Source organism: Dysidea avara, chromosome 1 (assembly GCF_963678975.1).
Source record: "Dysidea avara chromosome 1, odDysAvar1.4, whole genome shotgun sequence".
In the NCBI taxonomy this organism is placed as follows: domain Eukaryota; kingdom Metazoa; phylum Porifera; class Demospongiae; order Dictyoceratida; family Dysideidae; genus Dysidea; species Dysidea avara.
Window position 1 is genome coordinate 35,315,406 of NC_089272.1, and position 26,911 is coordinate 35,342,316.

General features: G+C 38.0%; 1 protein-coding gene and 1 long non-coding RNA gene across 2 annotated transcripts in view; both read left to right on the forward strand.

The window, feature by feature from the left end:
• The window catches only part of LOC136263173 (uncharacterized), a 114,735-nt gene extending 101,571 nt beyond the window's left edge, over positions 1–13,164 (forward strand). Inside the window, exons 38-44 of the mRNA XM_066057685.1 lie at positions 3,199–3,240; positions 9,120–9,185; positions 9,365–9,431; positions 9,533–9,580; positions 10,877–10,996; positions 12,192–12,330; positions 12,956–13,164. Coding sequence (XP_065913757.1) covers positions 3,199–3,240; positions 9,120–9,185; positions 9,365–9,431; positions 9,533–9,580; positions 10,877–10,996; positions 12,192–12,330; positions 12,956–12,965 — 492 coding nt within the window. The 3' untranslated portion in view covers positions 12,966–13,164. The remainder of the gene's footprint in view (positions 1–3,198; positions 3,241–9,119; positions 9,186–9,364; positions 9,432–9,532; positions 9,581–10,876; positions 10,997–12,191; positions 12,331–12,955) is intronic.
• Positions 13,165–19,486: 6,322 nt separating this feature from the next.
• LOC136263219 (uncharacterized) lies at positions 19,487–26,588 on the forward strand. Its single transcript, XR_010704503.1, has 6 exons — positions 19,487–19,755; positions 21,679–21,743; positions 24,553–24,586; positions 24,652–24,713; positions 25,948–26,006; positions 26,069–26,588. It is a non-coding gene; the product is annotated as an uncharacterized lncRNA (long non-coding RNA).
• The last annotated feature ends 323 nt before the right edge of the window (positions 26,589–26,911 follow it).

Below are 26,911 nucleotides of genomic sequence, written 5' to 3' on the forward strand. Positions count from 1 at the left end.
AGGGTTTTCTAAATCCCATAGAACCCATTAGTTCTTGACATTGATCTGATTTAGACTATAACTCATTATTGTATCCTGAGTTGACAGCTACTTGTAAACCAGAAATGTATCATCAATTAGTAGAAACAAGCCCTCTATACCTCCCTCGAGTTCAGCTTGGCTGTTACCATCCATTTAATTAAACACCCATGCATTGCCAATGTTACAGGTGTGTGCTTGCCATGTTATGTTTCAAAGTATATGGTAACTAATTGGACTGCAACTCATTGTTGTGCTTGACAGCTGCTCGTTAACAAGAAATGTAGTTAGCATTGATTAGTATAAACAAGCCCATTACACTTCCCTCTACCTGTAATTTAGTATGGCTGTTACTATCCATTTATACACCCATGCATTGCCAATGTTACAGGTGCATAATTGCTGTGTTTTGTATTGCCTCAGAGCACGGTCTCTATAGGACATGAGCATGGCATTACAGGATTCAGGGACAATGTTTTCAGCCAATCAAATTTCAGTATCAAACTTGTTGTAGTCTAAGTTCGATTAGGAATCATAGCCATAATAAGTAGTGAAAGCCTACACGTGCAGATATACTAGTGTACATTTAGTCCCTAATTCATTCTATATCTTTTAATTAGGGGTTAAATTTCCACTAGTATATCTGCTGATGAAGGTGACCTCATTGTTACACTATTTGTTATGGCTATGGTTCCTAATCAAACTTAATATTCCTTGTACTTGCTTGTTTAATTTTCATAATTATGACTTCTGAACCAGCAGACACTGTATTAAAGAAAGAATTGTGGCAGTCTTAATGTTTTCATCTGAACATATGCCCAACTACAGTATCAATTATAAAGTGGCCATTATGCTTCATTTTCAGCTACAGTATGTTCAGTCCGTTACACAGCGTTACAACCAAAGAATGATACAGTCAGCACCTCTGCAATCAATCCAGTCACTGTGGAAAAAAAGGATAATTTCTGTTGCAAATGTACATAGGAAAGCTATCATACACTAGTTACCACACCTTGTACTGTAAGCGAGAAGAATGGGATACAAAGGAAGACAAATGGAAGACCATGACGCATACATTGTACGTACTGTGGTGTACCAAAACGGACCTGTCGAGCTGAAGTAATATCTAGCAGTAGAAGAATCAAGCCCATAGCCTTAGCTGTTATTGAGTTACATTTGTCTGCTGGGCTGAAGCAATGTCTAACAGTGAGAAATCAAACCCATAGCCTTAGCTGTTATTGAGTTTCGTTTGTCTGAAGGCATCAGATAATTAGGCAGGAAGACAGTTAGTAGGGACCCATGGAATATACTTTTAAACCCACTATTATTCTTTCTAACAATTCTTCCCCTATTATTCCCAATCAATTATTCCCCAAAATTTCCTGGAGTGATTCCTGAAGTATATCTGCTTTCTTCTGCAACTATAAAGGAAATCGCTAGCAAGCATTGTAGCTTGAAAGATTGAGATACTCTAATAGAGCAATCACTTTACATCTGGGTGTACCCATATATATCAGGGTAGGTGAATGCTATATTAGAGTATGTTGATCTTTTACTGCAGTTTTATGCTAACAGGGTTTGGGAGGTGTCTCCAAGAGAATTTTATGTTATACTGCAAGTAAAACTTATGTGGTTTAATTAATTATTCCTCCTATTATTCCATAATTATTCCTGATTCTTTTTACCACCTATTATTCCCAAAATTATTCTGGTATATTCTGCAGGTCCCTAGCAGTTAGCCAGTAGAAAATTCTGTTAGATAATTTTATAAAACTGCTGTAGCAACTTGTCAGAAGCATTTTGACTATGCTCAAAACACTTTTGGGCTTAACAAATACTGCCAAGGTAGTATTGTAAGGCTGGTCTCTGGTCATTATGTCAATAATTTTTGTGAGAAAGTGCAAACCTCTATGATCCTCACTAAATAGTACTATCATTCTGTATGATAAAAATGTTCTTAAGCAAGGAAGATCATCACCAGAAGTATAACTTTAGCAATGCTGACTTATTGCTGTTGTACATTATACAGGGATTAAATTTACATTTCATGTGATGATCTCCCTTGTTTGTTGTAATGATCCCTAGCTTAAATTTTCCTTATACTTGTTTGTTAATTCTTTTGCTACATATTTCATCATTACTGCACTCACATTCTATAACACCAGATCATAGGAAAATTGATGCCAGATGTACAAGGCTTCATATAATTGCACGACAAAACATGCCCATTATTAAGAAGTAAAATGACCACTTTTGCTTGCTATGTTCTGCCAGTTACATAGTCCTCCTACACATGGAGTATAATACACAAAGCTGTATCATAAATGACTAATGCTTGGTGCAACTTAAGTTTGGTGAATCAGCTTCTGAATTACGTAGGTTGGTGGGTGAAAGTTTGGCAAATTTATCATGCAGCCAATCCTAGCTATTGGCAAATAAAATTGACTAATTTCTGTCGATTTGCCACAAACTTTAGTCACACCAAACATTTATCATTTCCGGTAGCCTAGAATCAATCTACCTACATTGACTTGAATACATGATGCAACAATATGGATGATTCCCAATGTATCCTTTCTTGATAGACTGCACATGAAGCCTTTAATGCACTACCATGTATCAGCACCTTAGCTACACTGCAAGCAAAATTAGGAGGGCAACGGTACATAAGACCATGATGTGTGCAGTGTGCATACTGCAGCATACCAAACACTTGTTTGACTATAAGACAAATATCAAGCATGTAGTATTAGCCATTATTGAGTTCCGCTTATTTGAATAAATCAGTCAGTCAGTTAGTCACTAAGTCAGTCAAGCAGATAGTTAGTTAGTCAGTCAGTCAGTCAGTCAGTCAGTCAGTCAGTCAGTCAGTCAGTCAGTCAGTAGACTATTCCACTAAACGTATTTTTAGATTTTGTTATCGGAAACACTTTGGGTTGCACTACAGCACATTTGGGCTTGATTGCACCTAACCAATACTGCCAAGGCATCATGATAGTTTAGTGAAACAATATTACAGTAGCTTTCTGGAAGTGAAAATCATCATGATCCCTACTATATGGTACTGCATGGTAAATTCAATGTTTGTATATATTAAGCATGTTTCAATACACTCTATAATATCTGTCTCCGTCATGAAACATCAATTACACAATGCATATGTGTATTTGTTCTCTTTAGGGAGCTACAATATTCTTTTTTCATATTTTAAGAAACAAAGAGGTTTGTATGTTTGCTATACAGCACTACATATTGTTTAGTTAATTACTGTATGCATGTACGTTTTGTATGAGGGGTGAATAGGATATCACCAGGAAGAAGAATTTTGGTGAATTTATAATGATTAAAACAATTTGGCAACATTTGAATGAATGAAACACTGTTCATTTGTAGGAATGCTGGCATAATTTTGGGAATAATAAGTAGTTGAAAGAATTGGGAAATATTCCAGAATAATCGGATGAGTTCTAGGAATAATCGGTGCAAAATTATGTTTTCCTTGTAGTCTGATGCAAAAATCTTTTGAATAGTTACACCAATGAAACAGTGCAAGCTTCAAAACATCGAGGTACCCTAATAGAGCAGTCACTTACTCTAATAGAGCAGTCAGCTTTGAGCCTATAACTCTAAAATAGCAGTCACTTATATAAACCATAATTAATATGCTTATATCTGGCACAAATTTCAGGAATAATTTTGGGAATAATAGGTAGATAGGGGATAATTTTGAGAGTAATAGATGAAAAAAGAATTGCCAGAAAGAATAATTGGAGGATTTTGGAGCATAATAGACTTAAGCCAATTCGTTTGTCAATTCTACCATTTTTTTCTTGCTAAAGAGTAAATAATAACTGTGTACTGTGGTACATACACTGTATGTATGCAGAGCTTCAGTAATCGCTCTTTATTGTCTTCAAAATTTAAATATATATTTAATGGGTGCATTCACACCCCTTTGCATGTTAATGGTAGGTTTTGATAAGTGTGCAAGAGATAAGAAAATCTAATCAAAACAGCCAAGCTGTAAAAAAAAGGTGCAGCCCCCAAAAAGGCCATGGTAAAAAAGATGTGAAATACAATGGCTGGCTTTGGAGTTATTTTAACCTGTGCTTTTTTTTACTACAGAGAAAGAAGAAACATTCAAAGCAGACTTTTTTATATTAAATATTTTGATTTTATCATTACCATAGATTCCCTAAAAATTCGGCAGAAATAAATTAATTCTGTTCAGGTCTGGCCGAACAATTAGGAAAAAAATGTACCGACCCGGTGCTATTGTCGAATTTTTAGGGATCTATCTCTAATACAGTCTGCACGCTTCATGGCTATGTTAATTGCGATCCGTTTACTGCTTACTTTCTAGATTTCTTCTACAGGGACCAACAGGAACGCCTCAAGTCAGAGCTGACGATACCACCGCAACACTCACTTGGCCACAGCGCTATATACTATGATTGCCTACATTATCCAGGAGGGATGGTCAATGTCATTACTACATCGCTTTTGAATACAATCACCCAGACGTAATATTAAAGATTTCAACAAGTAATAAAAAATAGAAACCACAATCAATAATATTATTAAACTATCGTGATAAATCTTGCTAACAGATGCTGCATGAAGTGCTCCATGGCTTAACAAAGTATTATCTGAGGGTGTATCATGTGGGGCCAGGAGAGATTATATTCTGTGAACTGAAACGAAGATCATTTTGCTATAGCCGGCCATGATGTCACATGATGATATCGTTGGGTATTTTCCCTGAACAATTTCACACTTGGTGCTTCATACAGAATCGAGGTAACATAATATATTGTGTGAGGTTACTGGGAATCCTCAGTACTCAAGAGACCTTCGTCAAACTAGTACTCCAAGTGCCAAATAATTAGTGCATTTATAATTAAAAACTTTCCTACGCTTGCCGAAACTTAGAGCACATTGCGTTCAAAGCACAGGGGGTGCCGAATATTTAGAGATGCCGAAATTTTAGGGAATCTACAGTAATTATACAAATTTTGAATTATTACATGCCATTTCTTTTCTACAGGATGACTTGTTTGTAGCTGATCTTCTGTGGGTGACTTGAAATGTAGCTGAACTCTCTACATGGTCACATATAATGTAGCCGAACTCTCTATAGAATGATTTGTTTGTAGCTGAACTTTCTACATGGTGACTTATTTAATTTCTAGCTGATTTCTCTACAGGATAACTTGTTTAAAGCTGAACTCTCTACAGGGTGATTTGTATGTAGCTGAACTCTCTACAGGGTAAATTAGCTGATCTCTCTACAAGGTGATTTGTTTGCAGCTGAGCTCTCTACAGGGTATTACTTGTTTCTAGCTGATCTCTGTACAGGGTGACTTGTTTTTAGCTAATCTCTGTACAGGGTGACTTGTTTCTAACTAATCTTTCTACAGGGTGACTTTTTTGCAGCTGATCTCTCTACAGCATGGTTTGTTTGTAGTTGAACTCTCTACAGGGTGGCTTGTTTCTAGCTGATCTCTATAAAGGGTGACTTGTTTCTAGCTGATCTAACACAGTGATTTGTTTGTAACTGAACTCTGATTTAACTGATCTCTCTGATTTGTAGCTGAACTCTCTACAGGGTGCTTTGTTAATTGTAGCTGAACTCTCTATAACATGATGACTTGATCTCTCTACAGGGTGACCTGATCTCTCTAAGGGTGATTTGTTTCTAACTATAATGTGATTTGTTTGTAATCTACAGGGTGACTTGTTTCTAGCTGATCTCTCTACAGGGTGATTTGTTTGCAGCTGAACTCTCTACAGGGTAACTATTTCTATTTCTAGCTGATCTCTCTACAGTGTGATTTGTTTGTAGCTGATCTCTCTACAGGGTGATTTGTTTGTAGCTGAACTCTCTACAGAGTAACTGTTTCTAGCTAATCTCTCTATAGTGTGATTGGTTTTTATAGCTGAACTCTCTACAGGGTTATTTGTTTTTAGCTCAGGTTGGCTTGAAGTATTATAGAGTGACTTATTTCTAGCTGATGTCATAGCTGATCTCTCTACAGTATGATTTATTTGCAGCTCATCTCTCTACAGGGTGATGTGTGTGTAGCTAAATTCTCTACAGGGTGATTTGTATGCAGCTGTATTCTCTACAGGGTGATTTGTTTGTAGCTGAGCTCTCTGCACGGTAATTTGTTTGTAGTTGAACACTCTATAGGGTGACGTTTTTCTAGCTGATCTCTCTACAGGGTAAATTGTTTGTAGTGGAACTCTCTATAGGGTGATTTATGCATAGCTGTGTTCTCTATAGGGGGATTTGTTTGTAGCTGAACTCTACAGGGTATTTTGTTTGTAACTGAAATCATTACTGGGTGGTTTTTTGTAGCTGAACTCTCTACAAAGTAAATTCTTCTAGCTGATCTCTCTACAACATGACTTGTATCTACTGTACTGTAGCTGAACTCTCTACCGGGTAATCTGTTTGTAGCTGAATTCTCTACAGGGTGATTTGTATGCAGCTGTATTCTCTACAGGGTGATTTGTTTGTAGCTAAACTCTCTACAGAGTGGTTTCTTTGTAGCTGAGCTCTCTACAAGGTGACTTCTTCTAGCTGATCTTTCTACAGGGTGACTTGTTTCTATCTGATATCACTAGGGTGATTTGTTTGTAGCTGAACTCTCTACTGGGTAACTAGTTTCTTTGTAGCTGATCTCTCCACAGGGTGACTTGCTTTTATCTGGACTCTCTACAGGGTGATCTGTTCGTAGCTGAACTCTCTAAAGGGTGACTTGTTTCTAGTTGATCTTTCTACAATGTAACTTATTTCTAGCTAATGTCTCTACAGTGTAACCTTTTCTAGTTGATCTCTCTACAGTGTGACTTGTTTGAAACTGATTTTCTATAGGGTGGTAGCTGAATTCTACAGGGTAACTTGTTTCTAGCTGACTTCTGTATGGGGTGAGTTGTTTCTAGCTGACCTAATAGAGTAATTTGTTTGTGGTTCAACTCTCTACAGGGTGACTTGTTTCTAGCTGATCCCTCTACAGGGTAAATTGTTTCTAGCTGACCTCTCTACAGGGTGACCTGATCTAACAGGGTAATTTGTTTGTAGCTGAATTCTATGCAGGGTGACTTGTTTCTAGCTGATCTCTCTACAAGGTAAATTATCTCTAGCTGATCTCTCTACTGGGTGACTAGTTTCTAGCTGTTCTCTCAAGTTTGTAGCTGAACTCTCTGCAGGGTAATGTGTTTGTAGCCGAACTCTCTACAAGGTATGTAACTAGTTGTTTCTAGCTAATCTCTCTGCAGAGTAACTTGAATTCTCTACAGAGTGGTTTGTTTGTAGCTGAACTTTCCACACTACAGGGTAACTTTTTCCAGCTGATCTAACAGGGTGATTTATTTGTAGTTGATCTCTCTGCATGCAGGGTAAATCATTTCTAGCTAATCTCTCTAGAGGGTGACTTGTGTCTAGCTGATCTATCTACAGGGTGATTTGTTTGTAGCTGAATTTTCTACAGGGTAATTTGTTTGTAGCTGAACACTCTACAGTGTGATTTGTTTGTAGCTGATCTTTCTACAAGTTGAGTTTTTTCTATCTGATATCACTAGGGTGATTTGTTTTTAGTTAAACTCTTTACAGGGTGACTTGTTTGTAGCTGATCTCTCTACAGGGTGAGTTTTTTCTAGCTGAACTCTCTACAGGGTGATCTGTTTTTAGCTGATCTCTCTACAGAGTGACTTATTTCTAGCTGTATTCTCTACAGGGTGACTTAATTGCTTGTAGTAGCTGAACTCTGTACAAGGTGATTTGTTTGTGGCTTAACTCTCTACAGGGTGAATTGGTTTCAAGCTGATCTCCCTTCGAAGGATGACTTGTGATGGTCTGAATCGCTAGAGCGATTTATTTGTAGCTGCATAGTGACTGTTCTATTAGAGTATCTCGATCTCGCTTTTGCTACACGTAGTTCACTTTCGAATCATAACTAAGTGGTTTGTAAACTTTCTATGATGATTAATCCAGCTACATACCAATTTTCAGCTCGTTGCTCTAAGAGGTTTGCCTGGTAGGCGTGAAAACTAATAGTTTTTTATTCAGTCATAAAATTCAATTGCATCATTGTGACACAGGTTGGGTTTTGTGTCATATCTCGATGGCTTTTATCTGGTTTCTTTTCAAACCACAAAAAGGCACTCCTGTGATGTTAACTCCATCTACATAGCAATCTACATAGCACTTTTCAGCTCATTCCTTCAAGGGGTTTACCCTGTGGGAGTGACAGAAGTTTGATATTATTTTACGTGAATAATTAGTCATAACTCCATGAATGGCCATCGGATTCCTACCAAACATGGTACTGAGATCTGCTTTAATGAGCTCTTTAAGTGTGCCAAATTTCAGCCTGATTGTAGGATGCATTGGTGTTCTATGGCAGATTTTGCAAAGCTGCAAAATGAAGAAGAAAATGAAGAAATTAAAACGAAATTTTGGCCGCAAGTATCTTGGAAATCTCTGGAACGATTTTCTTCAAATGAGGAATGTAGACTCCCCTGCCTGGCCGACACTTCTGTAGCAAATTTGGTTCCAATCGGATTAGGGATCACAGCAGGGGCAGTGGAGCAGGCCAAAACATGAGGGGGCCAGGCCAGCTGTAAGTTGAAGACAAAAAAAGACTGCTCTATTACTAAGAGTATCCAGATCCTGACTGTTCTATTAGAGTATCTCGATCTTTTCTTGTAAACAGTGTCCCATAAAAGTGGGGGAGCCATGGCCCCCTCCCGTCTCCACCGCTTATGGATCACGGAGCTACATATGTACAGTATGTGTGAAAATCGCGTTTTCTTTCTTCCTGTTAATATACTCATGGTGTGGCGCACTGACTTCTTGGGCTGCACGACACACTACCGTGTGTCTTGGTTTTTTGACAAAATATGATGATGCATACCTGTATAATACAGTATCCTTACTTTTTAAAAGAAGCATACACCTGTATATATACCTATTCAGCTTGACTGTTTTGTATAGCTACTGCAATATACTGTAGATGTTCATCTATCCAGAAAAATACACAAGCCAAACAATTCTTACAGCATTAATTTTGTTATCTGGTTTCCTACATATTCAGGTGGTTAAGTATTTGCAGCACATCTGGAAGCGTATGACAGCAAAGAAATCAGATACAACATATAAGGTGTGCAAGGAAATACATTCTACTGTATATAATCACATTAGGGAAGAAAACATAAAGATTTTAATTTAAGCTATTGACATGTGTTTGAACACTTATTACGTACTACTTTAGCTAACTGTTCAGAGCAATTATCGCTAATGAATTTCAATATGACATTTTATTATTTACATATACATTAGGATACCATGAGAAGTAATATCATCATGAAATCAACATCAAAATCACAGTCAACTGCTGGTACAACTGGTAAGGACACACAAACACAATGTTTTGAGTGATGTATGTATGTACACAAAAATTGGAAATGCAGTGATTTTTATTGTTTAATATATCATCTGTATACATAGATGACATCCTTGAAACTGCATTATCCAATAAAGAACTTGATGACATCAGTAAGATTGAATAGTGATAAGGAAAAATTATCCATTGCCCCTAGCAAACTGAATTTTACATGATTTGTAGTTGTGAATGTCTAAAGTAACTTGTCTAATATCTAAAACAATGCCTTATAAAAATAGGTCATGAGATAATTATATTTTGAAGTTAGTAGTTTTCCTATCTATATAATGTCTATATGAGGGGGAAATACTGTAGTTGCTTCTTCTGGGTAATCACGTACATGATGTAATGGAATTAAAATGTCATATCTTATGACCGTCCATTTTGGAGAGATTGTTTTTGGTGTTTACACCTACAAATAATGTGAAATTTAGATATTTTCTTTTAAATTTGACAACATGGTTTTCTTATGAATGGGTAACTGCTGCCCCTCACATATAGTAGACAATGTATAGGAAAACCATGAACTTAAAAAAATGTCACATTTCATGATCTGTACATAGCTATATGCTATCCCCTAAAATTAAAGAAGTTACTTTAGACATTCACATATACACATAATGTAAAATTCAGGTTGCTAGAGTGTAGGAGCTTTAGTTATTGTTATGTGTTATTATGAAATTTATCTATTACAGTGCCCATTATTATGCTCATGCTCTAGCACATGTACTCACTATAGAACAAGTTCATTTGACAGTAAACTACATACTGTATACAAGCAAATATTTTCTTGCCAAGTACAGTACGTACACAGTATGGCTGTACATACAGTACAATAATAAGACAAATGTGACCGGATTTGCGAAAAGGTACCTTTTCCACACATTTTACATACCAGCAAACAAAATGGTGTAACATTTGACTCCTTACACTGATTAACTTGCTCTTAGTTTCAAAATGCAGCTAGATACTGTAGCTACACTCATGGATAATTTCAAGCAATTATATGAAATGATCGAAAAGGTATGAAGCTTCAAAATTCAAAAAATGGGTCAAATTTTGTGTGTGAAAAAGTACCTTTTCGCAAATCCGGTCACAAATGTGAAATATTCATAAACATGATTACCACATTAGTGTAATAATGTAATCTAGAATTCAACAATTGGATACTTAGTTTTAAACAGGTCTCAATATTATTTCATATAGTGAAAGAGTCAGTGTGCAATGTTTGTTCCATACTTTATAACCTTCTGGTATACAATACCACAGGTGCTACAACTCAAAATTTTCAACTCCTCCCATTTATAAATAATTTACTGCGTAGATTTATAATAATATTGTACATCACTGAGATATACATAGAGATAGCAAATACTATGTAGTTATAAAAGAATGTGCTGTTGGATTAGATTGTTGGACATATTCCGAGTGGGAAACAGACGTTTCTGGTGTGGTGAATAATGAGTTGCAGCATGCTGATTGGATTAATGCTGAAAAATCAACTGAAAATCCATTATTTACAACTGCAGGTAAATTTACAGGTACAACATGCACAGTGGTGGAGGAAGTAGTTGATGTAAAGGGGGCTGACCAGAGTATAGAATCTCCGGCAACAGGGGGGTCAGTTGTGTGTGCCCCCAGATACTGTAGCCATTTTAACTTCACTCTCAAAGTTCACCAAAATCAATTTGTAGGTATAATTTGAAGCATTTCAACTAAAACACCAACTTTTTAGTCAAAAGTATTTATTTGCAGTCAATCAAAAGCAAAGATTTTAGAATAAAAAACTGTTGTAATAAACTTAAGCAGTACGAAACAATATTTAGACACTTGGAAACACCTGGTACAGTGGTGAGATATCAACTCTCAGCTTGCAGGTAAGAGGTCAGTGGTTCGATTCCTGCAGTAGAAAAAGAATTTTACTATAGTATATGTGACTGTCTCTGGGAAAACCGTTCTTATCGCCCATTTAAAAGTATCGAGAAACGTCGGTTTTAAATATTCTGTGTGTTGTAGCTGGCCAATGGTGGTAGCTACGCATACCAAATTTTCACACGTTTCACAACAATTTCTTACCTTCCTGATCATCCACTGAAGAAGTAGTCAACAGCTAAGTTTCCCGCCATTTTAGATAGTTTTTAAACCGAGGTTGTCTGTATCAGGCGAGCTCCAGAAGAGTGGGAGGCGGGGGCCCTGGAAGGCGGGCAAGATGGTGTTCTAAAATTGAAAAGAGACGTGCTGGGATGAATTAGGCCAAGTTATAGGCCATTCAGGGCTCAGAACTGGCTAAAATGAAAGGAAATTTACAGCACAGGTCATTGTCCAACACCACAGAGCTGTACAGCCACACACAGCCATCTCCTGGTCGGCCAGGGCTCCATCAAGACCCCAGACCACTCGTACGGCTCGCCACTGTGCTCTAGAAAAGCAGCCAGCAAAAGCAGACCACTTTACTCTGGTCGACTGTGGCAGTGAAACGTGATAGTGCATTCATTAAGCTTTGTGTTTGTGTGAAAAAATCAAACTTCCTGTCTTGGGCGATAAGAACGGTTTTCGTAGATCCAGTCACATATACTATTAGAACATGTTTTATGAAACGCTTTGACTACTCTATTAGAGTATTTGTGCATTCTATTAGAGTATATTGATTTTTAACAGTTTCAGCCCCACTCCAAGAAGGATAATTTAGTGGACCGAGGGCATGTACAGTGTATTGTATTATAGATAATATACCCTCCTGGATTGGCACCACTGGTTACAGGCTGGTTTCACACCCCCTTCAATTACAAGACAAGTTTCTCTGGGCGAAACAAGACTCACCACTGGTAAAGGGTTCTTTCTCAAGATATTTTGGAAGCCAACAGTGAGTTTTGAGGCAAATTGGCTCTATATTGTGTGAATGGTAGAAGCGAAACTAAATGCTAGATGTGATGGTTTGGACACATTCAAGGAAAACACCAAAACCCTGTACGCTACACCCTTCGCACCCAGACCATACCACAGAGCAATTTTTGATGACTTCGTAGTATAAATTGTGTAGTGATACTGTTTAGAATCACAGAGAGAATGTGCTTCCTGTTTTGCCAAAAAATACCATCTCAAAAACCTGCCACAGAAGTTATGGGATGACATATTATTTAGCCGAGGCCATTCTTTATAGCATAGTTAACCTTGTGACACTTTCTTTTTCTACCTACAGCACTTAGTTTAGCCAAGAATGTGCTTCCCCCAAAGCATGTAATCTGCCATTGTAAGATGTCTAACCAATAGTGACGCGAAGTAGTCAAACTCACCAAAACAATTATTATAATAATACCACAAGTCATTCTTGTTACAAAATAAGGTCGTTAATGCCATGGTTCAGCTTTAATAGGATTAAATTTGTTGAGGTGCAAACCAGCCTAAGGACACCTTACAAAGTACAGTATTATCTATGATTGTATGTATAAAACTACAAGTATTTATATATGAATGTATGAATTTTGTAGATGGAGATAATGATTTTGATAAAGTACTAAAAATGCTGGAGAAAGCTAAATATGATGATGCTGTGGACACTTTCTTTTAGTTGTGTGTGTATTTAGTACTTTATGTATAGCTGATGTATAATGTGTGTGTACTCCCTATAATAGCTTTACATGTATTTGTATTGTCACAGGATGGCATATGTAGGTTAACAAATATGCATGGGCATTCAAAGGTACAGTCAAGGTCAATACGCAAGGTAGTGAGTCACGCGGCCAAGGGCATTATTCTATTGAGCAGTGTTCAAAAATCATCTGTTTTGCTCATGAGAAATACTTGTTATTTCCAAAATGTGCCATCATCTTTGGCCAAAGAATGTTTTATTTAAATGACTTTCTTGCATTCTCTTATTTTGACCGGGCCAGGGCATGCAGGCACATATAATTTGCATATTTTTTTCAAATTTTCATCACCCATAACTTTTTATGCCATTGTGCTATGATCATGCACTTTTCAGCTTGTATTAAACATTTAAAATGCAAATATTCTACTCCACTACTGAGATATTATTTGTATAACGGGAATGATTCGCGGAAGAAAACATTAGCGATTTTAGGTGCATTCGCGAATGTTTTCTTGCAAAATTTTTCCTACAATTAAAATAATTTTTCGGTTGATGTAGCATTCATGTAAACGAGTGCATAAGCGGGTAGCTACTCGCCTTGCTACTCGCTAAACTGCTCTGCTATAATATGCGTGACGGTATAGCCAGTGAGGAACAGGACCGTGGCTTGTGATTCGAACAGACGGATGCAAACTTCTGTTAGTATCTATGAAAAATCAGTGATACTAAATGGGGAAAATACAACTGCAGCCCAGCGATTTTCACTGTGCCGGAATGGCGTGTCTTAGCCTCGGTTTTAGTGCCGCCCCCCAAGGCGGCTGCTGCTATAGGTGTGCCTATCGTCCGCGCTCTTGTGAATGCCTACTTCTCCAGCGAAACAGCGATCATGCATGGCTACTTGTATGCGTAGTACGCAACATGTCAGAGTCAGCCATACCGGGGATTTCAGTTCCGTTTGAAAACAGGCGTTTTGCGTGATGATGTAATCACGTTGTTTTGAACTAGGTGACGTCATCACGCAAACAGTAGAATTTTCAAACGGAACTGAAATTCCCGGTATAGTAGAGCGTTCCCTATCCATAGAAAAAAAGATTAATTTATTGTGGGCGCACGCACAATAATTAATTACTTTATGAGGAAATAGTAGATCATTCGTGAATGTTTTCTTCCGCGAATCATTCCCGTTATTAACTGTACATTAAAATTTGCAGAAAAAATAACCTTCTGTATACTTCAATTTATGTAAATGGAGTTTTATTTATGATAATGATAATATGTGAGCTCCGTGATTTACAACTTTTAATGTACTGTTATAGTCTGGTAGATGAAGCTTATAACCTGAAAAATGGTACAAAAGAAAGTTTGGTATCACTTTAAAACATACGATATCCAAAGTCTCAAAAAAAACCCCTCTTGGTTTTATATCAGTTCATGTTTTTTTTTTCTGTTGGCATATTCATTAATTCATTTCTCAGTAGAATTGTACAGTAAAAGCCGCCACAATTTACACATTATGATACATACAGTACATACAAGGTGCAGTATAATCAAGCAATAAGAAGTACATGAGCTGGAAGAACCCATCACTCAACGAGTTATTAACACCTGGAACTTACTTCCTAACCATGTAGTGTCTGCACCCAATATAGCTATTTTTCAAACACCAACTGAACTGTTACTGGTAACATCTAGGATATGGATATGAACAAAGCAGTGACGAATCTAGACATTTTCAGAGGGAGTTTCAGGTTGCACTCAACTTCAGCCTAGCTGTAAGTCGAAGACCAAAAAAAAAAAAACAGTCACTGGCTCACTGCTTGCTGTTGAACTCTTTCAGAGGCAAAAGTATGAAGTTTCGCCAGCCAAAGCTGATATTCTCTGCTTCCCTTCATCAAGGTGCCATCCCACAGATTTGGAAACAAGCTATCGTGACACCCTTATTTTAAAAAGGTGATAGATCCAACCCCTCAAATTATCGACCAATATCACTTACGTGTATATGCTGTAAAGTTTTGGAACATATGGTATATACAAACATCATGTCTCACTTCTCTGAACACAGTGTACTCTCTGAATCCCAATTTGGATTTCATAAGAATTATTCAGCTGAACTACAATTAATAAAAACATCTCATGATTTTGCTTCTAGCTTAAACAACAAAGGCAAAACTGATGCCATGTTACTAGATTTTAGCAAGGCTTTTGACCGAGTTCCGCATCACTTACTGCTCACAAAGCTTCAACATTATGGTGTAAGTGGCAACATCTTGAACTGGATTACTGACTTTTTGGACAGCCGTACTCAGCGTGTGGTATGTCTGTGGTGGTGCCACCTCTAAACCTATAAACATAACTAGTGGCGTACCTCAGGGAAGGGTGTTGAGACCACTATTATTTTTAGCATATATCAATGACATCACTACCAATTTATCATCTTCCTGTCGTTTATTTGCTGATGACTGTATTTTGTACAGAAAGATAGATACACCGGATGATGCTAAAATATTTCAAGAAGACTTGAGAAAACTGGAAATATGGGAAGAGACCTGGGGGATGAAATTCAATATAGAGAAATGCATGATATTAGCAATCACATTAAAACATAATCCTTACATTGCAGAATACACCCTCCATTGCAAAAAACTGAATCCTGTTGCAAGTGCTAAATACTTGGGTATCAATTATGATAGCAAGCTTACATTCAACCATCATGTGGACACTGTTTGCCAAAAAGCTAACAACACTTTAGCATTCTTATGAAGAAATCTGAAACACTGTCACCAAGGAGTTAAGCTAAATGCCTACAAGATATTTGTTCTACCAATTTTAAACTATGCTGTGACAGTTTGGTCCCCACACACACAATACCACATCAATAAACTAGAAGCTGTTCAGAAACATGCCGCTTCTTTTATTGTGTCCGATTACCGCAGATAAAGTAGTATATCACATATCCTAAATTCATTAAAATTAAAATCCATAGCTAGTGTACCACCATACAAGGCTTCGTCTCTTGATGTTCTACAAGATTGTCAATCACCTAGTAGAGCTTCCAATCCCCAGTTATATTTTACATTGTACAAGATGTTTAACAGGAAACCAGGATAAGTTCATCAAACCATCTGCTACTGTTGATGCATACAAATTTAGTTTTTACCCAAGATCAATTATCCTATGGAATCAACTACCAATAAATGATATTTTTTCCCTAAATGATTTTGATAGTGTTCTTCAATCAACACTGACACATTCAATGAAAAACAGTAATTAACAATCTAAAGACATTGTGAGTTTTACAATCATAAATATATATGTGACCGGATTTCATATAACAAGGCTTCCACACACACAAAATCAAACTTAGGATTTTACCAGAAATGGATTGCTGGATACACTATCATATTTCACACTGTACTTCCTTCAGCACTGACAAGTCTGGTTTCTGTAGCAGCTTTCTTCCGACCCTGTCAAAGCTACGAGTGTAAGATTGGCACCATTAAATGGCCATGGCTTTGTGATAATGGTGTGTAGTGAGCTGGGACTTCACAGAGAGCTCGCCAATAGTGTTCTCAGTCAATTTGGAGTAATTTGAGGGCCATGGAGGGCCATGGAGAGCCCAAACTTGGCCTCTGGATTCCAACCGTCTTCTTACTTCATTTTATACCCGTATATTAAAACCTGCTCAAAACAGGGCAAATTTTGGGTATCAGAAATGTATACACCCACTCAGTGATAGCTAGTGAACAGATGAAAAATTGGTGCAAATTTTGTTTGCACAGCTGTAGTCACTGGGAAGTTATTACACAATGATTCCTTAAAACCGCCATATCTCCTAACAAAGCTTTGTGCGTCGAAGCCTTATTTTGTCAAATTCAGTCACATATAATACAATACACTATGTACAACTCGTCAGTGATTTTATCACTAACACGACGAGTCGTAAGTAATTAGGGGCGCGCGTTATTTTCAGAGGGGTTTCAGCTGAAACCATTCAACCCCCTGTATCCGCCACTGCAAATGCCCAATGCCTAAACATATTTTTGTATATTAACTTTATCCTGTGTGTGTACATCCATTACCAATAATGATAATAACAGGGGGGCTGAAGCACCCCTCTCTTCACTTTTAGGCTTTACTTGATCAATATGCTGAGGATTGTAATGAAATTTTGTCTTAGCATAATTATATGATCACTAATAAGACAAATACTCATAAAACCACCTTATAAACATCTTTTCAAGGCATTATCAGTGGATTTAAGCTAAAGGTATGCAACAAGGACCCGGATCAGCATTTGAGATGTACAAGATCGAGATACTCTAATAGAGCAGTCACCTAACTACTCTAATAGAACATTCACTGGAAGCATAAAGTTGGTTCTGTTATGGATTATTTCCAATCTGCCTGCACCTATACATACAATGAAGTGCATTGGTCTGTTTAAAAGGCTTGGTTCATCTACTTGTGTAGTTATTATGTATGCCAATACTTACAGGTACACAATTTCCATTCAAAATGCTCTCATATTTGATTCAATCTTGTATCATTCAAATTTCAAAATTTCCTAACATGCACATATTGTTGTGCAATTGTGAGAGGGTGCATCATGTGCTTGGTTGTCTGGACCTATCCAAACCTTTCCATTAACAAATGCTGCAGAGAGCATTACCTATAATCTAAAGGCAGTATATAAAATATCTACTGGCAGAAATATGTATTTTATGTGGAAATGTCTCCAAATTGCAGTATTTTAGTATCTAGCATTAGCATTAAAAATTTCCTGGGGGGACGTGCATCCTGATCCCCTAATTCCACATGCTTTGCATGCTGGAAAGTATGCTTCGCACACCTCTACCCAAGAGATTAGTACCTTGAGTTATGCATAGTCCTCCCTTTTATAAATCCTAGATCTTCCCCTGGTATTATGATAAACTACTTTCACAAACATTACTAAGATGATGATCCCTTCACACAATGTCCAACAAAAAACAGCCAGAAAGTAGTGTAGTAGTACAGTGACCACTATGCAACCTAATAGACCAGACTGAACAGTAAATGTACATAAGACTTTAACTTCATTAAGGCAATTGTAGAGGTGACACAAGCATCCTTCCTACAACAAGGTACTGTTACTACAAAATAATTCCGTTAACAACTAAGATACACTACTATACAGCATGTGTGTTGGCACATAAAATTTTACAAACTTTCATAACTCAACAGTTTTTATACCATTTAATTTAGTTATGCTGTAATTCCTATAAAATGCAATTTCTGACCATTTAATTAACTGTAATAAAGGTTCAGGTATTCTATGATACTGAGATATGATCTGTTGTGGGATAGGATGTGGTTTGTGCCTACATGTCCTGTTTTCATAGGCACGGCTGCATGTAGAGCAGTCATCATCTCTAATAGTACAGTCATTTCAATACTAGTGTTTGATCATGACTTTTGCTACTTGAATTAATGTGAAATCAACATTAATATTTTGGAACTAGTGAGATAGTAATACTATTTGAGTATCTCATTGTAAAAAAAATGATTGTACATTTACTTTCTTCCTGGCCATCTGCATCTTGTGCCTCTCCCATTGTCAGTTCTCCGTATCTGCCTCTGGATTTTACTTTAAACTTACTTAAGTGTGGTAAATAAGTGACATACTAATAGTAAATTGGATATGTTTTTATTATTCAGCCTTTAATATCCAATAGTATAGATTCCATTTGTGACTGCATAGAGTAAAAACGGAAGCTTATGCACATTTTGAATATGTTTAGATTTTAAATCCTGTATGCTACATGTATATTTATAAAAGCTTTTTAATATTATCAAGTTATGTTCAATCCTTTGTCATGGAACTAGTGTTCATTGTGTACCCTATATCTGTTTCACGTGGTTGTAATCAGTGATTAAATCAGTTTTTCTTCAAAAATTAGGCGTGTTTAATCTTCCGTTTTTACTATATGCAGTCACATTTTAAAGCAAATCAAGACACATTAATTGTCACACATAGTGGTGTGTGTTGTGTTGCATGTGAAATGCAAGCCACATCAGTGGATTATTACTTTCCAGGCATATTACACTGCTTCTCCTAATTACTAATTTTGCACTGAAGCTGCCTGCCAGTTAGGGTAGCCTACACTCAAGCTCAGAATTCTCTCTCTCTCTCTCTCTCTCGCTCGCTCGCTCGCACGCACGCACGCACGCACGCGCACGCACGCACGCACGCACGAACGCACGCACGCACGCACGCACGCACGCACGCACGCACGCACGCACGCACGCACGCACGCACGCACGCACGCACGCACGCACGCACGCACGCACGCACGCACGCACGCACGCACGCACGCACGCACGCACGCACGCACGCACGCACGCACGCACGCACGCACGCACGCACGCACGCACGCACGCACGCACAACTTATTCTCGTACTTATTTTGACCATATAGTTCAATAGTGCACAAGGCCTTATTTTGAACTATATGGTCGAAGTGTCTGGTAGAGGATATACGGATACTATCTGGGCGCTTGTACTGTTGTAGATCAGGATTCTCTAGCGGACACTGATCAGTTCAAATGTTTTCGTGATGACCGGGTGAACAGTACGTGGTAGTGATTGTGGAGAAGTGAGTCAGGGTGACTATGACAATGATTGTTCAGTTGCTGAACCAGACCAGAAGCTGAGTGAAGGTGAATTCTCACTATAAAGGGAATGAGGGGTACGTACCTTGGTACGTACGGTCCAGCTTTCATGGGTATAGCTCCTAGCCTCCATCCTACCCATACAAGTTTATGCCTTTCAGTGAGCTGGTCTATGGTGGCTAGATCATTTACTAGACTGATGAAAATTAAGAAGCACTCCCATTTCCCCGCTTGTATTGTGTTGGAACATGAATCTATGGTTGTAACTTCTGAACTTTGGGTACAGACAAGAGTTGCTTCATCAGTCTGCAGCTAGTAGTGGCACAGGTATATCTGCTATCACTGAGGTTGGCTTCCACATTAGCAGATAAATAGGGTATGGCTTATAGCTAGTTGATACTTGAAGTGTAGCCTTTTTTTTTTCATTGTTGAGAGCAATGTACCTGTCATGTGTTATGCACCTATCAGCATAGGCGGCGGAAAGGGGGGGGCTAGGGGGCTAAAGCCCCCCCTCGGTCTGCTGAGGGGGGGGCTTAGCCCCCCCTCAGAATGATATCACACCGAAATTATCTTTCTTGGAGTGGGGCTGAAAACCGTGATAAAGATCGAGATACTCTAATAGAGCAGTCACTCTATAAAGTAGTCAGTGTGTAGCGAGCTATGTAAGGATTTTTATGTAGTTTATCAGCTAGAAATGGTAGCTGGTGAGGTGGAAAGCTCTTGTCAGTTGGTTGTGACCTTTTTTTTTTTTTTTTTTTTTTTGGTCTCACCTTACCAAACTATAGAAATAAGTCTGGGTCAGCCCAGCCCCCCCTCATATCAACTACTTCCTCCGCCGCTGCCTATCAGTGTCCACCTCCCCACCTTGGAGTAGGGTGGGGCAGGGGATTTAACAAACTCTAGTGTCAAATTTCCTAGTGATGTGCCAATAGAATTTATCCCATTAGCCGATATTGAAATCAATGGCCGATACCGATCCGATGTTTGCTAAAATTTCACACATTTTTGTTATTTTATTTTTGATGAAAACAATGGCAGTAAAGTTAATCAACTAAGTAATCTGCTAATAATTACTGTTACTGATATTGCTGAAATTTGGGTGATAAACTGATTTCTGATTATTTACCAATTAATTGGTGCATCACTAAAATTTCCCAGTGCTGGGACAAAGAAGCTTGTTGAAACCCCACTACGTCCCTACCTTTAAAGAGGGATGTTTGAGTTATCTGTAAAATTAAAAGGCTTACACTAGACTGATCCCAAGTCAATCACACAGTAGCATATGGAAAAATTGCAGCCTCAGAACCTCAAAAGAAGCAGAAAAATGTTTGTGAGGTATGCTTGACCATACCTTTTATATTACACTTGGGGCGGTTTTTATAGTGTTTAACATTAGTGGCAAGTGATATGTACCCTTTGCTTCCTTATATGTTTAGTATCCATGACTACTTATGTGTCTAGAATTGGTATTCCATAGCAGAAAGCATGGACTTGTTTTTGCACAGATTGATGGCTTACATGTGTGCTGTACTATAGTAACAGTTGTACTATCTTGTTGTGCTCTCTTGAAAGTCTGTGTATGTGTGTTTTCCGCACAGAAATGTTTTCAACAGTTTTGCAATGCAGGTTACTGCAGTCTGCTACATAGCTATAGAATCTTAATTTTTTTGTAACCTCTTCCATGGCCATTTTGTGTACATATATGTAATGATATATGTATCAAACACACACACACACGCATGCAATGCACACACACACACACACACACACACACACACACACACACACACACACACACACACACACACACACACACACACACACACACACACACACACACACACATTTTATTGCTGTACTTTGTATTGGTGAGGTCAAACGGAAGTGTGTACTTTATATCCATATTGTGCATCCGGCTGCACACTTCAAAGCTGCTAATCTAATCTGTGTTTGTTACACCTACATCTGTAGGAAAAGAAGTGCTGTATTAGCAGATCATGGACCGGTGGATCATGGATCAATGGATCATGTGAAAGGTAAAAGTGCATATAATTATTTAGTGTGTGTTTATGTGGCCGTATATTGTCATATGATCACTTAACAGCTGGACATCCCTTTTTCACTGAATCTTCACAATTGTTCACCAACGCCTTGTGTAGGCACTTTGGCAAATAATGTAACGTTATGTGCTTGTACCCAATTTCTTGCTTGTTTGAACAAAAAAATTATTGTGCATATCTACCCAGCTGTATTAGTGGGACCTGGCATTAACTGCAGCAGTAAATTCCAACTGTTATGTCACTAACTTAATGGGTTAATACCCATGCGTGTCTTCACCTATGTGACATGTTATACATAGCGTCCTACTTATTACCAGTCCTACCCTTGATGCTGGCATCTGAGCAGTGCATCCCCAGTATTCCGGTGGGCAGAGACAAAGGAACCTTACTTGCTTTAAGCGTGAATAAGCTCTTCCAACCCACCAAGAATTACCCAGAACTTACATGCACACAAGTTTAGCAAATAAAGTTTGACTAATTTCGTATAATCATTATTGAACATATTGTAGCTAATAGGCAAAAAAAGTTTTGGCAACTTAGTCCCTCTAAACTCCCATTGTTTATGTCAAGTATACATGTATATATCTGTACTGTGTGTGTGTGTGTGTATGTGTGTGTGTGTGTGTGTGTGTGTGTGTGTGTACGTGTGTGTGTGTGTGTGTGTGTGTGTGTGTGTGTGTGTGTGTGTGTGTGTGTGTGTGTGTGTACGTGTGTGTGTGTGTGTGTGTGTGTGTGTGTGTGTGTGTGTACGTGTGTGTGTACGTGTGTGTGTACGTGTGTGTGTGTACGTGTGTGTGTGTACGTGTGTGTGTGTGTGTGTGTGTGTGTGTGTGTGTGTGTGTGTGTGTGTGTGTGTGTGTGTAGTGTGTGTGTGTGTGTGTGTGTTTACACGTGTGTGTGTGTGTGTGTGTACACGTGTATGTGTATGTGTGTACACGTGTATGTGTGTGTGTGTGTGAACATGTATGTGTGTACATGTGTGTGTGTGTACATGTGTGTGTGTGTGTGTGTATGTGTGCGTGTGCATGCACATGTGTGTGTGTACACATGTGTGTATACGTGTGTGTGTGTACACGTGTGTGTGTGTACACGTGTGTGTGTGTGTGTGTGCGCGCACGTGTGTGTGTGTGTGTACAAGTGTGTGTGTGTGTGTGTGTGTACAAGTGTGTGTGTGTGTGTACCAGACATGGGGCCAAGTACATGAGTACTTATACTTAAGTACACTTAAGTACAAGTTTGAAAGTACTTGTACTTTACTTAAATACTTTCTTAATTACCCCAGTGTACTTGTACTTATACTCAAGTATTTTTGCCAAGTACTTGAGTACTTAAAGTATTTTTAAGTACTGCAAACATTGTAGTAAGAAATTATCATTTATAGTGCATAGTATCCTTCTACGTCAGACACCATCCTTCCCTTTCCATTGTGGCAAAATAGTGCTTGTATTATTTATCCCATTTAAGTGGTTATTTAGCATTGCAGGAAAAGAATTTAAATCCGAGTGTAGTAGACCTAGAAATGATTATTATGCAGTATAATAATTCTGTGAATATAAAAACTGTACCTTGCATGTTTGTACCTCAAGCTTAAGTTATTATGCATGGCTGTTGCTATAGGAAAATGTACTGTACTTGTACTTTACCTAAGTACTTTCAGTATGTACTTGTACTTTACTTAAGTACTCTTGTGATTTCAGTTGGAGTACTTGTACTTATACTTCAAAAACTCAAAAGTACTTGTACTTTACTTAAGTACTTTTAAATGTACTTGGCCCCATGTCTGGTGTGTACAAGTGTGTGTGTGTGTGTTTGTGTGTGTGTGTGTGTGTGCATGTATCTCTTGTGGGTTACTTACTTGTCCTGCCCCAGGAGGATTTGTCTGCACTGATTCATAGTGCCTGAGTACTCCCAGTGCTGGTTAACTGGATAGGCTTGACTGCTGAAGGCTTTTTGTGTGTGTGTGTGCGTGCGCGCGTGTGTGTGTATACGTGTGTGTGTGTATACGTGTGTGTGTGTATATACGTGTGTGTGTACACGTGCGTGTGTACAAGTGTGTATGTGTGCGTGTGTGTGTACACGTGTATGTATGTGTGCGTGTGTATGTATCTCCTGTGGGTTACTTACTTGTCCTGCCCCAGGAGGATTTGTCTGCACTGACTCATAGTGCCTGGGTAGTGTACAAGTGTCCCAGTGCTGGACAACTGGATAGGTATGACTGTGCTAGCACAGTAGGCGAAGGATTTTTGTGTGTGTCTGTGTCTGTGTGTGCTCACCAACCTGGTAATTGCTATAGCTTCAATTCTCACTGATGCTTGGTTGTTGTCACTGTTGTTGTTTTCTTGAGAAAGAAACTTTGCATGTTTCGTATAATAGTGAAACTTTGTGCACCCACACATTTGCTTGTACAGCACTCCTGTGGGGGCCCTATCGTGTACATGAATGCTTATACTGTAGCACCTGATTAGTGCACAGGGGTATCCCAGTGCTGGTACCTGGGCCAGTAGGTGTGACCACACATACAGCAACCCAAATTATTTTTGGTTTTGCCTGCATGTTTTAGTGTAGTCTGTTTATGTGTGTTAGTATGTGACAATGTGAGTAGTGAAGGGTAAATGATGTGGCTGTGAAGTTTATATGTGTACTATGGTACAGTAGTTGTTACTGGCAAGGTAACTACCATGTAGTGTTGCATATAATACCATCAATTTCACCAAATTATCAGTGTGGGTGTTGCTATAGTAACTGTTGAATACTCATTCAAATAAGTATGTACATCTTTATTTAGTAGTGCAGTCCCCTGCGTACGATGACTACTCCAGGTAAACAAACATGTCAAGGTGTGTTAAATCATGGTGTTTGGATGCCTTTACTTCTATGTATACAGTTGTCCAAGTAAAGTGACAAGAGGTTGTCTCGGTCAAGAATCCCAAAGAGTTTGTTCAGTTGGTGAGCCATTGACTGGATATGTGACCAAGTCTGACAAAACCAGGCTTATAGCCCAAAAAATGCATAATGCTTAATTTTCTTTATAAGTTATAACAATTCTGTAAAGTTCTCACACAAGTGGTCGAAATGTTAATTTGTTATCATGTTCGGCGAGAAAGTTATTATTATACATATGTCAGACTTTTGAAAAGTGATCAAATTTTGACAGGCTATAAGCCTGGTTTTGTCAGACCTGATCACATTATATTGTAAATTAGATGTGATCATTAATACCTACCATTGAAAGTGATTTGTTACTATTCAATGTGATCAAAAATTTCTTTGATGTTCTTGCTAAAATAAAGTTTCATTGAAAGTAGCTAGCAGGCTTAACACTTGTTATACTGATTCCTTAAAATGTGTTAAATCATACGTCAAACATTTACAGAGCACCTTAGATTTCTAGTAATATGGTATTCTGAACTTTTGTGTCACATCATGTGAGGTTGAGGCAGCAAGTTGATGTACGCATGTGGTACTGACCTTATGTAGCACTGACAACTTTCTTAATTGTTTATTATTATTGTAATGCCTGCCAATCTTGGGTCGTATAGAAAGTTTGCCTTATGCACACTGTAGCTTCAGTCACACTCTAATGATGTAGTTGAAGTGCGACTTACCTGTATGTACCCCAATAGTACATGGTATTTTACTGTCTTACTATATGCCAGTTGTATGTGTGCCATAGAGAAGGCTACTAACAGGATTGTGAAAGTGTGGCTTGGAGAAAAGTCTCCTACATGTGTACATGTGTACTTTGTAACGATTGTGTGCCATTTTCATGTGTATTTTTTTTTGAGTGTGTCCCTGCATGCATTATCTGAAACATAAGATTATTAGTTAGACGTCTTGAAATTGGTATCTGTACATTAAGAATTAGTCGGTCCAAATGGATTTGTACAATACACTAGTGAACAAGAAGTCTGCTAGCATGGAGTGTACCATCATAAAGACGTCTGGCTTACCAGTTGTTAGCCTGAGTTTGTAATGAAAGTGGCTAACAAGTTATAAGCCTTATTTCACCACATAGCTGTATTTTGAGACACCAATTGCAATGTATCAAAAATTCATAATAATCATGCATGGTAAGTACATACTGGAAATGTTTTTTAGAAACTGTCATGGCAACAGTTGCTAAGCAATTGTTGGCAGGGATTACCAAATTTATGAATTTTGCTTTTTTTTTCCCTTACAGTTAATTGTGGTCATGTCACAAACTGAAGACTTGCAAGGAAAGATTGATGCAATTATTAGGTAAGCTGATGCAAATAATTGCGTATGTAGACTTTAGCTTATTGTCATTGTATATTGTATAGGAGGAGAATAGCATACTCAGTTTCAAGTACCATCCGAGTTCTAAACAAAAATTGAAAAATATATCATTATACAGTACTGTTACTGTCATTGTACTGTATGACTGTAGTACTTTTTTACTATTATATTATACACAAATCAATGTCACACCCCATGCACCTACCCCAGATTGGGCAACGGGTAGGAATTTGCAAGGGACTAACTCATCCCCAGGGTAGGGGCATTTGCAACACTAATCACCATATTGTTAATGATTCCCGAGATAAATAATACGAAGTAGTAGAGATTTAGAACTCGAAGTTGTCCCCAGGGTCTCGGTGAGTAAATTGCCTTTGCAATTCCCTTACCTGGGGTAGGTAGGGAATAACATTGATAGGTACATTATTGTACAGTTGGTGGCTCAATATTTTATATTCATACTTATTTTTATCATGTCACTACAGCAGAAAATGCATGTGCCAGTATGTGTGTAGTCTTCAGTCTTTCATCAGCTCATACACTTGTATTTATTATAATGTGACACCTACCCAATTGTAACTCATATTACTATGTACTTAATTTGCATGGCAGTATTTCTGCCTTAGCGGGAGGCATACACAATAAACACTGTAATGCAGTATTTCAGATAGAATAAGCAGAATTTCACAGTATCTTCCCACAAATAAAAAAGTTTGCAGTTAAATTCATATATAGAAGAACCAATCCCAGTATATAAGAATTTATAATTATCATAATGATTGTTCTGGTATTGGGCTCTGGCCATGGGTTGTATTTTCAAACAACAATATTTATGTAAAATTGTGTAATGCATATGTGACCGGATTTGCGAAAAGGGGTCTTCCACA